General features: G+C 52.8%; 1 protein-coding gene across 6 annotated transcripts in view; it reads right to left on the bottom strand.

The window, feature by feature from the left end:
- Positions 1-11,928, bottom strand: part of KCNMA1 (potassium calcium-activated channel subfamily M alpha 1) — a 710,872-nt gene extending 698,944 nt beyond the window's left edge. For 3 of the 6 annotated variants that reach the window (XM_045783283.2, XM_045783284.2, XM_045783288.2), the window contains exon 1: positions 10,967-11,928. In XM_045783283.2, coding sequence (XP_045639239.1) covers positions 10,967-11,338 — 372 coding nt within the window. In that variant the 5' untranslated portion in view covers positions 11,339-11,928. The remainder of the gene's footprint in view (positions 1-10,966) is intronic. The other 3 variants (XM_045783286.2, XM_045783287.2, XM_087862998.1) reach the window with 2 other exon arrangements.
- Between the last annotated feature and the right edge of the window lie 253 nt (positions 11,929-12,181).

The following is a 12,181-nucleotide window of genomic DNA, read 5'->3' as shown; positions in this document are numbered from 1 at the left end:
GGGTCCTGGGATCAAGCCCCACATAAGGCTCCTGCTCAGCGGGGATGCTTCTCCCTCTTCCTTTGCCCTTCCCCCTGCTCATTCTCTCTCTCTCTCCTCCCCAAATAAATAAATATTTTTTAAAAAACTACTAACACCCATTAGAATGGCTATTATCAAAAAGACAAGAAATAATATGGCGAGGATGTGGAGAAAAGGGAACCCATGTGCACTGCTGGTGAGAATGCAAACTGGTGCGGCCACTCGGGGGAAAACTGTATGGAGATTCCTCAAAAAATTATCATATGATGCAGCAATTCCATTTTGGGGCATTTATCCAAAGAAACCAAAAACACTAACTCAAAAAGAGATATGCACCCCCCTGTTTATTACAGCATTATTTACAATATGCAAGATATGGAAACAACCTAAGTGTCCACTGATAGAGGAATGGATAAAGAAAATGTCATAGATATCTAGATAGATACACAGACAGACAGACAATGGAGTATTATTCAGCCATAAAAAAGGAATGAAATCTTGTCATCTGCTACAACACGGATGGTATTGAGGGCATTATGCTAAGTGAAGTAAAATAAGTCAGACAGGGAAAGAGAAATACCATATGATCTGACTTATATCTGAAATCGGGGGTGGGGGAGAAAAAAAAATCTCAAAGATACAGAGAACAGACTGGTGGTTGCCAAGGGCTGGGAATGCAGGGTGTACAAAATAGCTGAAGAAAGATACAAACTTGCAGTTATAAAATCAATAAATCATGGGGATGTAATGTGTAGCAAAGCAACTATTATTAATAATACTGCATTGCATATCTGAAAGTTGTTAAGAGAATAGATCTTAAAAGACCTCATAACAAGATAAAAATTATGTAACTATGTATGGTGACAGATATTAACTAGACTTACCATGGCGATCATTTCACAATATATAAATAACAAATTATTGTGTTGTATGCCTGAAACTAATGTAATACTGTATGTCAATTATGCCTCAATTTAAAAAAAAAAAAAACGAAATCTTATCAGGAAAATAGGGTTGCACATGAGCTTAAGGAAAGGTTGCCCTTTGTAAGACTGAGACAAACCACTGACTTCTCTTGTGAGTTCAGCTAAAACACCATTCCTATACCCTTCAAGAATCTTACACCTGATCAGCTGTGGCTGACACAATGCGCAGGAGAAATGGCCATAATTCATGGGCAGCTAAAACAATTCCTGGGAGCACTTTCTTATAGCACTTTGTGAAAAGTGCTCCCAGATGCACAAAGAAAAAAAACCACGTATATAAAGCTGCTGCCAGCTAATGTTGGTCATGAAAATCCCCAGCACTTGGATAAAACCTGCCATCTTCCAAACCTTCCTATAACCTGAGACCCCTTTCTCTGAGTTCCCCACTTGACTATCACTGGACATCCACTTTTTTCCCTTCCGAAGCCATAAAGGGTCTATACTCCAAAGTCACATAAAGGGAAAACAAGTTAATGTAGGAGCCGCTCCCTAGGAGGGGCAGGATTCTGCTCCTATGTAACACAGACACAAAGAAGATCCCCACGGAGCCTGTGACTCCCAGTATCTGGGCTTCGGGCCACCCAGGCTCCATTTATCAGTTAGCTAGACAATACTTCTCACTGGAAGAGCTAAAAACCTTCCAAAAGTGAAATCATCCTTTCTACTGGTCTTTACATAACACTTCACTCCTTGGGGGTGAGGTCACTTACTCACTCATTGTCATGACTTACTTAAGACCAAGGTACAGGAACTAAAAACAAAATCCATCCAATTATATATTTGCCCAGCCTCTAATTCCCAGAAGAGAAATTCTATTTTTCATTGTGTGAACATCTCCCTCTAGCCCCTACTCTCCCTCACCTTCTCCTCTTACATGTTCTCTTTTCTGGTTTCTTTCTGGTCCGCAGAGTAGGAGAAATGGCCACAGGAGTATATGGAAGCCCAGAGAAGAGTTAAGAGGAGCAGCTGGGAGGAGCAACGCTCAATCCTAGGGAGCAGCTCTACTTAAATGGTGCAAAAACAGGCTCCAGATCACTCTCTGCTCTCTCTCCTTTGGGAACAGCCAATACCTAGAAAGCAGAGTTCAATTCAAGCGTCTTAACAAAGGATCCACACTCTACATCTGGATTCCTGGCATGGCCCCAGAATCACATCTGCTCCCCAGCCAAGCCCAACACTAAACTGTGAAGGGAGCTAAACTTTGGAACGCAGTGCATGTGTCATTGACAAAGAGGAAACTTGATGGCCCAGGGACAGCCAGAACCACCACCCACAGCTTCTAGCAAGACCAGACACATCCTGGAGGGCAAACGATCAGAACCAACGGCCGAAACAGGCCACTTTCCAAACTCTGGGGAACGGGACAAGGAGAAACCTTGTGACCCCAGGTGAAGGACACCAGTAAGTCATTAAGAGAAAAAGAAAGTGGCCTGAGAGGGGTAGAATTATGGGCATTCGACCCCTCAACAATATTGCTGACATTAACCACCACCTCACTCTGGGCCTTCCTGGGCTGAATTTAGAACCTAAAATCTATTATCCACCAAGATTAGTTCTGGGTATTGTGGAAAGAGACGAGAAGCAAAGAGGGGTGAGTGCAAGGAGAAAGATTTTTCCATTCATCCCAAAGTGGGTTGTCCTCTCTGGAACAGCAGCCTCAGAAGATCATGAACACCTCCGTCCCCTATGATGACAGGGCACAGAGCTCCCAGCACTGGCACTGGGGAGGAAGTAGAACCCAGGGCCCAAATCTCCCTTCCACCTCTATGACTTCGTAATGCCATGTGCTTCTAAGCTAGCGAGATCAAGCCCCTGTTTGCTGTCCACTAACCTGCCAACTTCGGTCTCTGCTCCCAGACTTGGCAGGAGTCACTATGGAAGAAGGGAAGGAAGGAAGGAAGAGCAGCAGGAAGGAGAGAAGAGAGGAATACAGGCATTTCGGCTAATTACCTTTGGAATGCCCAGAGTAAACCAGATCTGGGGCCCTCAGAAAACCAGGTAGGGAGGCCAGTGAAACAGCAAGGAGAATACAAAGTGAATGAGATGTCTTCAATAATTTTGTATTTGGCCGTGTAAAGAAGCATTAGTCATACAGGTAATGAGATCTTACAGGGAGATGAGGATGTTAAGTATATCCATTCTGGACCTGGAGTGTCAATTCCATTTCCAGATTGGCAATTAGACAAAGACAATCACCAAATAATGCCAGAAACAAAGCAAATTCCATCTTCCATTATTGTGAAGCTGCGCTTCCGTCTCCTGCCTGACTCACCCAGCTCACCACGGCTGCCCACCATGAACTAAATCCTCGCTACCCCTGGTCAAGAGACCTGCATGGCACAAATAACTGAGACCCAGGAATGACTCAAACACCATCGTGTCACCAAATCAAGCCCCTCCCTCTCACCCAGACTTTCTCCATAGCTTCTAACGAATTACCCAGAAAAAGCAGCAAAATGTATCTGCAGCTACCACACTCCCACCCAGCCCCAGGCTACCACCGTGGAAAGGGCCTCCCCGACATATATGTGTGCTTGCGTTTACAGCACTCAGTTCCTGCCCTCGGGGGGTTTACAGGCAACTCCGAGACCAGACGTGTGCACACCCCATGAGAACATACTGGTTCCTTCCTCTAAACCCTGTCACAGAAAAGTTACACCTGGGTCTTATTTTTCCCCTAGCACCAGCTCGGTTTGGGGCACACCGTTAAGCGTGTACTTACCCAGTCATAAAAGCAAAATCAACAACAACAATCGTAACCTTAATGTTAATCTGAGGACCTATTCTGTGCTGGACAGTGTGTTAGGCCCTTCTTCATTCCAGCTGCTGAAGATGTTTTTGGCTGAGAGTTTCCTCCGGCTTCTCTCTGACAATGAACGACAGAAACAGCACATCTCAAGGAAAAAGTCCCTGCGAGTGGGAGCTGCAAACAACCGTGCCAAGGTGACAAAGGAGCTGCTTCCCATTTCACCTGCCAGAATCCTTGAGCAGAACAGCTGGAGGGGGCACGGCACAAGCCCCTCCCCCCATCTCCCCACACTCAGGATCTGTCTTGAGTCCAATCCTTTCAAGTTGAACCCTCCATTTGGGAAGGTCCACCCAGGTCCCTGCGGAAAATCAGGCTGGCAGTTTTGCTGCCCGCTGACTTCAAACGCTCCGGAGGGAGTGGCCAGCAGCCGGCTTCCTGGAGCATCACCACAGGGCAGCCCTGGCGACCCCAGGAGCCTTTAATTTTGCAGAAAGGTGGTTTGGCTGAGTTGCCGTCCTGGACTTCGAGAAGCCTCCCCTCTTGCAGTGTGACCGGCTGGCACGAGGGAGAGCCCGCACGTTGATGGGCAGGCAACACACAGACCACACCCTGTACACCCGCAGAAGGCGGCTCTGGCCGCCACCACCCAACCCCAAGCCACCAGAGCCTGTGGGTTCCCTGGGAGCAGGCACCCGAACAGTCAGCTGTAGCAGAGGGCCCAGACTGAACCACAGCAGCCCAGAGGGGCCTGAGCCGTCTTCTCCACCTGGCTGTCCTGGCAAGAGTGAATCTTCCTGGTCCCACCCCGCCCCGCTGCTCAAGAGCTCGGAATTTCCATATTTAAAAATAGGCTTTTTTTTCTTTCAGGGAGGGCATGACTGGAGGCTGAGGAATGGTCCGGATCCTTGCTCCTCAAAGTGTGGTCGGCACAGCAGAGGCACACCCACCCCTGTCTTGTCAGAACCTCAGGCCTGACCCTGGACCTTCTGAATCACAAGCTGCATTTTAATGGCTCCCCAGGTGATTCATATGCATATTAAGGTGTGAGAAGCCCCAGGACTAGACCAACAAATGTTCTCTCCAGCCCTTGGAAGCAGAGATAGGATATCCCAACTAAACATTCCTTGAGACTCCTACCCAGAATGCTAGGACACCCCTGCCTCTGAGGCTGAGATTCCCTTCCTGTGTGCCAAGGGCCAGGATCCCACCCACTCAAGAAGCATTTCCAAAAAGGAGGCAGTTTCGGTCTGCTCCCTGCCGTGCACAGAAAGGCTGTGGAATTTCAGAGGTCCTGCAGGAGGCCTGACCTTGCCTGACCCCTAGACACGTGTCCATGAAGGCCAGGATTCCCTGCAGGGCCCAGGAGCTGCAACTTCACTGCATGAATACAGCCCTTTCCACCCGAGCCACGGAGGCAGCCCTCCAGGGGCTCCGCGGCTCCTAAGGCCCAAGAAGATGGTGTTGGCTGCCGTGATTCGCAGGTTAGCAAGGCCACTGCCACCGTGAGCTGGGACACCCCCACTGCCCACTTGGGCAAGAGGTCCTGGCACTGCATTCCAGGGCCAGCCTGACTGTTTCAACAGCACGCTTCTCTTGCCCTGGTGAGACAGAGAGAGGGACCCAAAGCAAGCACTTACTCCCTGCTACCAGGCACCCAATGAATGTCCCCATCCAGGGAGGAGGACAGTAGCAAGGTAAACAGGGGGCCCACTTGGCCTTATCCTTGGAATTCTTTCCGCCCCATGCCGAATGATAGGGCAGTTCTTCCTTTCCTCCTGTGTGTTTGGATAAGTCCCCAGTGTACCTGGATACAGAGTCAGCCCAAGGCTTTAGGTCACCCATGTCCTCCTAGGAAAGTCTATAAAATAGGGCTAGAGAGAGTACCTACACCACAGGGCTGTGCTCTATGACAACCCCCAATTTGCAGATGAGGAAACTGAGGCACAAACAGCAAAGTCCTTGCGCAAGGTCACAGGCTGACTCTTGGGTACGAAACAGCAGCTAGACAGCTAGGCAAGTCTGCTCAAAGGGAGCACAGTCAAGAGCAATTTAACCAATCTCTCTACTACAGGACTTCTCCAAGCCTGTGATGTGACTCTCCAAGGGGGCGCTCAGGTGTGCCATGACTCACAACGTTTTTCACAAGGTAAGGACAAGTGCTCCACAAAACACACTTTGGGAGACACTGCTCTGAGGAAAGCTGGTGCTGGTACAGAGAACCCTGGCCAGGAAAATGTGACACAGCAGGGGGAACAAGTCTGTGAGCTCTGGACTGGGGTAACAGGGATGGACATGGTCCCTTATCAATGATATGACGCTGGCCGGCCCCTGCCCTCCTACCAAACGGTTCACATCCTCTCCGTCTACCACCCCTGGAGCCACGTGGGGTCAACACTAGTCAACGCTAGTCCACTGACGTCCCACCATCCAAACAGCAGCCATCAAAACACAGAGCCTTCCCTGCCTGCCCCGCCCCAATCCTTCAGCCTTGCAACAGCCAAGAGCCATGAACCCAAATCTCAGTCTGACCCTAAGTGGTTGTTGGACCCAAGGACAGTAGACTTCAGAGACCAGAGGTTCCTTCTGGCTCAAAAAGTTCTATTTGGGGGTGCCTGGGTGGCTGTCGTTAAGCGTCGGCCTTCAGCTCAGGTCATGATCCCAAGGTTCTGGGATCAAGTCCCACATCGGTCTCCCTGCTCAGCTGGAAGCCTGCTTCTTCCTCTCCCATTCCCCCTGCTTGTGTTCCCTCTCTCACGATCTCTCTCTGTCAAATAAATAAAATCTTAAAAAAAAAAATAGTTCTATTTGTTGTAGTCTGTGCCCCTCTGGGGCCAAAAGCGTTCAAGGAATCAAGGGGAAAACAAACTTACCACTTTGTGGAGCTATTTACAGGAAGCCTGCTTAGTGCCAGGCATTTGCTGGGTGCTATATACCCATTATTGCTATTCCCCACAAGCATCCTACAAAGTAAGCATCGTTACACTCTTTTTACAGATGAAGAAATCAAGGCTCGATATGGCTGCCAGCCAAAGATGCCCTGCTAATTAGCGTGAGATCCAGGACTTGCACTTGGGTGTGACTGCCGAGTCTCTACTGAAGTGTGCGCTTCTGTCAAGAGAGCCAGGAATGGGAGGCAAACACCCTCTGCTCAAGGGAAGGTCAGCTGCAACTCCCCTGCGACTGGGACCTGACAGCTTCTCCAAGGCCACCCTAAGTGATCTGATCAGAGAGAATTATCTGAAGGTCGTCCAGTGCAGGCAATCCCCAAGACGAGGTGAGGCAGCAGGGCCAATCTGGAATCAAGAATTCTGAGGCACTGAAGCTCCAGCCCTGATTGGATGCATCAGGCCAGACCCTGGGTAATTACCAAGCCATAACGGGATCTGATATTTATATTAGTCACGGACCTGACAGAGAAAACGTGTTGTTTTCTCAGACACAGCCATGGAGACAATACCTCAATAATTCATTACATGCAGACCGGGCTTGATCAAGCCCAAACTTCTACAGGGAGGACAGCTCAAACCGAGAGCAGGCGTGAGCCTCTGCCTGGCCACATTCAGGTCCCCCCGCAAGCCACAGCTCCCTCAGAAAGCTGATCTGAGTTTCCCCAGACTAATCTAAAGAGAAGGAGACCGTGTGCTGGAAGAGGAAAAGGCGGGAATAAGGACACAGAGGCACTCCAAGGCTGAATTCCTAAAGAATTTGCCAGAAAATTGCAAAACACATTCTGAGCTAGAAACTTTCCCCGTAGTTTCTCAACTCCTTTCAACCACTGACACTGAATCACAGAGCAGGAAGGGGCATCAGAAGTCACAGAATTCAATCTCCACGTTTTAAACATAAGGAAAAAGAGCCCAGAGATGTTAAATGACGTCTTCAAGGTCGCAGCCCTATCCAGGCTGCCTGAGCTGCTCACTGTTCACTACAGTCTGCAACTGGATTGGACCTCAACACGTCACAGACTCGTGAACACAGAGCTCTGATGAAACCCAACAGAGAAAAACAATAATGTGAAAAAGTACAGCAAAGAACACAGTACTTGATGATTGCACCCAAGTGCCCAACAGGGGGAAATGTGATTAGTTCTCTCATTTCCCAAAAAAAGTTCACATACCATTCTTTTCAAAACAGTAAAGTCGCTCACCACTTGAGATTCAGAGGCCAAAGGTGCTAAGAATGAGATGTCCCATAGAGGCCCACCCATAGTCCCAGCTTCCCTTGATCAAAAAAGATGGTGCCATCCTAGAGCCCAGATACTTGTGACATCAGGACACCCTGCAGAAACTTACCTCCCATGGAAGTTCAGATGTTAGAAACCAGCCCTCCAAGGGACCCCAGCTCCTGTTCAAACCATCTTGGGACTGAATGAGGGTGTGGGTAAGCACATTGAGGGCCGACAGAATTCTGTGCAAAAGCAGTCTCGGTTTGCTTGGGAAGCCTAGCACGATAACCATTATTCCTAACTTAGGCCAAATGCATTCTTCCGTATGGCCCCTCAACAACTACCAAATACTTGCAAAGTATAAAGAACGAAGGACAAAAAACCATGACAACAGTAAAAATACAGACCTCAGGGGTAGAAAGAAAAGCTCAGAGAAGGCCTAAGTTACTATTAACAGGTGTAATGAGCTGGCTACACATGGTTCAAGTGAGCAAATCAAGGGGCAGTTATTAACAGATTTTGGGCATGTTGTAAAGTATACTCTAGGGGCGCCTGGGTGGCTCAATCATTATGCATCTGCCTTCAGCTCCGGGCGTGATCCCAGGGTCCTGGGATCAAGCCCCACATCAGGCTCCCTGCTCCGCTGGGAGCCTGCTTCTTCCTCTCCCACTCCCCCTGCTTGTGTTCCCTCTCTCGCTGGCTGTCCCTCTCTCTGTCAAATAAATAAATAAAATCTTTTAATAAATAAATAAATAGATAAATAAATAAAGTATACTCTATTGGTATCAAAAGGGACCTGACCTCATCCTCCTTGGACTCATAAGCTCTTAAGCAACTGCAAGCAGCTCTTGTCCCAGGTTGATTTTTTGTAGAAACTTCCAGTTACGTCAACTCAGCCAGTCTCAGAGGTACAAAATGTAGCCTAATAGATAGGGATCATTTTTTCTAACGATCGTTGACAAAAACCTCTTTTCTTGAGAAGACTGACGGAAGTTATGCTTGGTCATCGTTATGTGAACAATCCAATCGGCACCTCCTCACAGGGACTGCAGTGACATCCGTGGACCCCTACAGTAAATGGACCTGAAAGCTGGGCTTAAAACCCCACGATCACAAAAACACCACAACTTACTTCGACTCGTTGAAAAAGTTTTCGTTATGATCCAGAATGCCCAATTCCTTAAGGATGAGGAGGCTGTTAAAAACTGCACCCAAACCACTCAGTGGTTTTGGACATTTTAGATGCCCACGACCAGGAGCTCTCCCTCCCCTAAGGGCAGACACGGACTCTCAGGAAAGGAAGAAGACAAACAAACAAAACTCCAGGACTGAAGACTGTGGGAGGAGGAGGAGATGAGTGAACGTGTGATCAAGAAGGCTCTGGGCACAAGTGGTTGAGAGGAAGGGTAAGGCACGAGGGAAGCATGGTCTCAGGGTCTTTGCTTAACCTGTTTGCCTCTCGGGAACGAGGGAGGTTTCCCACCTGGACAAGTCAGGAGAAACCTCTATGGCGAAGGAGGTAACTCCAAAGCTGGCTGGCCAACATCTGGAAGCCTCCAGAGAAGTGGGAGGAGGAGGAAGAGAGAGATGGCTTTTATTTTTCTCCCTTATTTCCAACACACCAGTATTTTCCAAAACACAAATGTGCTGCCACAAAGCACAGCTGAGCCCCAGCACCCAGCGCGGTGTATAATTAATGATCAAGAGAGAGAGCCTGGGTTCGCCCTTGTGCTTCACCCACAGCCCCTGGCTTCCCTACTTCCCAAAGCAACTAAGGAGGCTGCTGCTACAAGTTGCGGAGCCCTGTGGAAGTTTGAGGGGTCTGGGATTACCTCTACTAGAAAAAGGTGTGAACGTCCCGACCAAGCTCTGCCTCCACCTGCACCGTTCCCCTATTCCCTCTGATCTCCCCTCCCTGCGAAAATGTTGGCGCTGTGAAGTCCCCTAGGATGGGGATTACTCAAACACAATGCAGCTCGGTCCCTCTTTTTTCCAGTTCTTTTCTTTTTTATTCTGCAGTTTTCTGTGAAAAACTGCCCCAGCCCCTCACCTTCAGCCAGTGCGGCTGGGGGGGAGGGAGGACATCTCTAGGGACACGGCTACAGACCAGGCAGTCAGCCTAGCAACCCTACTTAAGGTGTAGTGAGCCTCGGTGCTGGTGGGCGTCTCTGCACCAGGAATAGCTTAAGCCAACATCCAGCCACCTCAAAAGCGCCGGAGAGGAGGCTCCGCGCGAAACTGCGGCCTCGGAGTAGAGCTCTAGCGCGGACCTCCTTGCTCCAGCTCCCCGCTACTGGAGGCATTTCCGGGGACCTAAGGAGGGTGGCTTGGGGGCGAGAATAAAGAGGGTGAAGCACTTGGGGTGGAGGTACGTTCCACGAGAACATCTAAGGGATGGAGAGGAAGGTGACATCAGATGTGCGACCTCGCCACATTCCTAAAGTGGCAGCCTCCGTGGGTTGCCTCTCAAACTGGGATGCATCTCCCCAACTTTCCCTCGCTGTCCCCGAGGTCCCCCCCCCACTTCCTTCAGCCAGGTCCCTCCCCCGGGATTCCCCAGTCCAAAAGATTTCCCCCCCTGCCCAAAGGGGTTCCCCCGCCGTCCGACTCCGCGAACTCGTCTCCCCAACAGGTTTCTAGAGTGCGGGCCGACGTGCTCCCCTCTTCCACCACCAGGAGCCCGGCCGCTGCTGGCGAGGCGGGCGGCACACGCACCCGAAGGCCCCCGGCGGCCTCGGGCTCCGCGTGCTCCGCTCTCCCTACCCCGCACCCCGGCCCCCGAGCGGCGCGCGTCCCCCCGCCCGGCCCGCACCGCAGCCGCCGGCCACCCCGCCATAAACAAGGGGACGGGACCGGGCGGCCGCGTCCCGGAGCGCACCGGTCGGGGGCAACTCCTCAGCCCCGGCGCGCCGCCGCTGGCGCGGGGAGAGCGGAGGGAAGGGCGGGCGGCGCGGGGAAGGCAGGCAGGGATGGAGGGCGGCACGGCGCGGTGAGGAGCGAGGAGGTGGGCTGGCGCAGGGGGCGGGCGCCCGGGGCGCGCGTTACCTTCGTCTTGCCCCCGCAGTGGCAGCAAACGGTCCACAGGTACTTGAGCGTCCGCCAGAGCAAGATGATGAAGAGGCCCCCGAAGAAAGTCACCATGGAGGAGGCCAGGAAAGCCCACCACATGCGCTGGCCCCGGCTGTCGCACGGCACCTCCATGGTCACCGGGATGATGAGCGCATCCATCTTGGGCTCGTGGACCGAGGACGAGGAGGAAGAGGAGGAGGAGGAAGAAGAGGAGGAGGAAGAGGAGGAGGAGGACGCGTCTAGGCTGAGATGGTTCGCGTGGATATTGCTGCTCATTCTAAGACTGCTGCCTCCGCCGCCGCCGCCGCCGCCGCTGCTGCTGCCGCCGCCGCCGCCACCATTTGCCATAGCTAGCAACGGGCAGCCGGCGCAGGGGCTCGGGGGAGCTCCTCCCGCCGCCAGCGCCACCCCGAACACCCATCAACAGCCATATTGCTGCTACTGCTGCTGCCGCCGCCGCCGCGGAGCGCGGGGAGGGGGCGGGGAGGCGCCTGGGCTCGGGGCGCTGTGCGCGACCTGGCGGGGTGCGCCGAGATATATACGGCGGGCAGCCGCCGCCCGCCCTCCCCCCGGCCGCCCGCCCGGGGGGGAGGGGATGGAGCGCGCGGGCAGCTCCCCGCCCCGGCCCGCGCCCCGCTCGCCCGGGGCTGTGCCGGCCCCGAGCGCCGAGAGCGAGGGGGCGCCGCGGGCCGCCCGCGCCCGGGGTCTGCGCCGCCCCCGGGCCCGCCCCGGCTCTGCGCGCCGGCCGGTTGTGCGCCACGCGAGTGCGCTGCGCTCCGGCCCGGGACCCTCCCCGCGCGCAGCCCGCGCCGCTCACCCGCCGCTCGTGGCTTATTAGGCGGCAACTAGTTAATAATGGATAATCAGCCCCCTCCTCCGGGACGCCCCCGCGCCAGCCTGCCGCTCGGCTCTGGCTCGCCGCCCCTGCACGCGCCGGGCCACGGAAGGTCCACCGCGTCCGGCTGCCGGGCCGCCCCGGCTGCTAGCCCATGCCCCCCCCCACCCCCCCGGGATCCCTGAGCCGCGTCGCCACGCCGCTGAGCCTCCTCGGCCTCCGCTCGTTCTTCCTCCTCGCCTCCTCCGGCTCCTCCTCGTCCCCGTCCTCACCGCCCGAGCCTCTTCGGCGCGTTCGGCGCGCTCCCCGCAGCCGCCAGCAGCAGCAGCTGCAGCAACTGGAGCGGGCGCGGGCTC

This window comes from Ursus americanus, chromosome 6 (assembly GCF_024610735.1).
Source record: "Ursus americanus isolate L20-20 chromosome 6, mUrsAme1.1.p, whole genome shotgun sequence".
Lineage (NCBI taxonomy): Eukaryota > Metazoa > Chordata > Mammalia > Carnivora > Ursidae > Ursus > Ursus americanus.
This window is presented reverse-complemented; position numbering and strand designations above follow the sequence as displayed.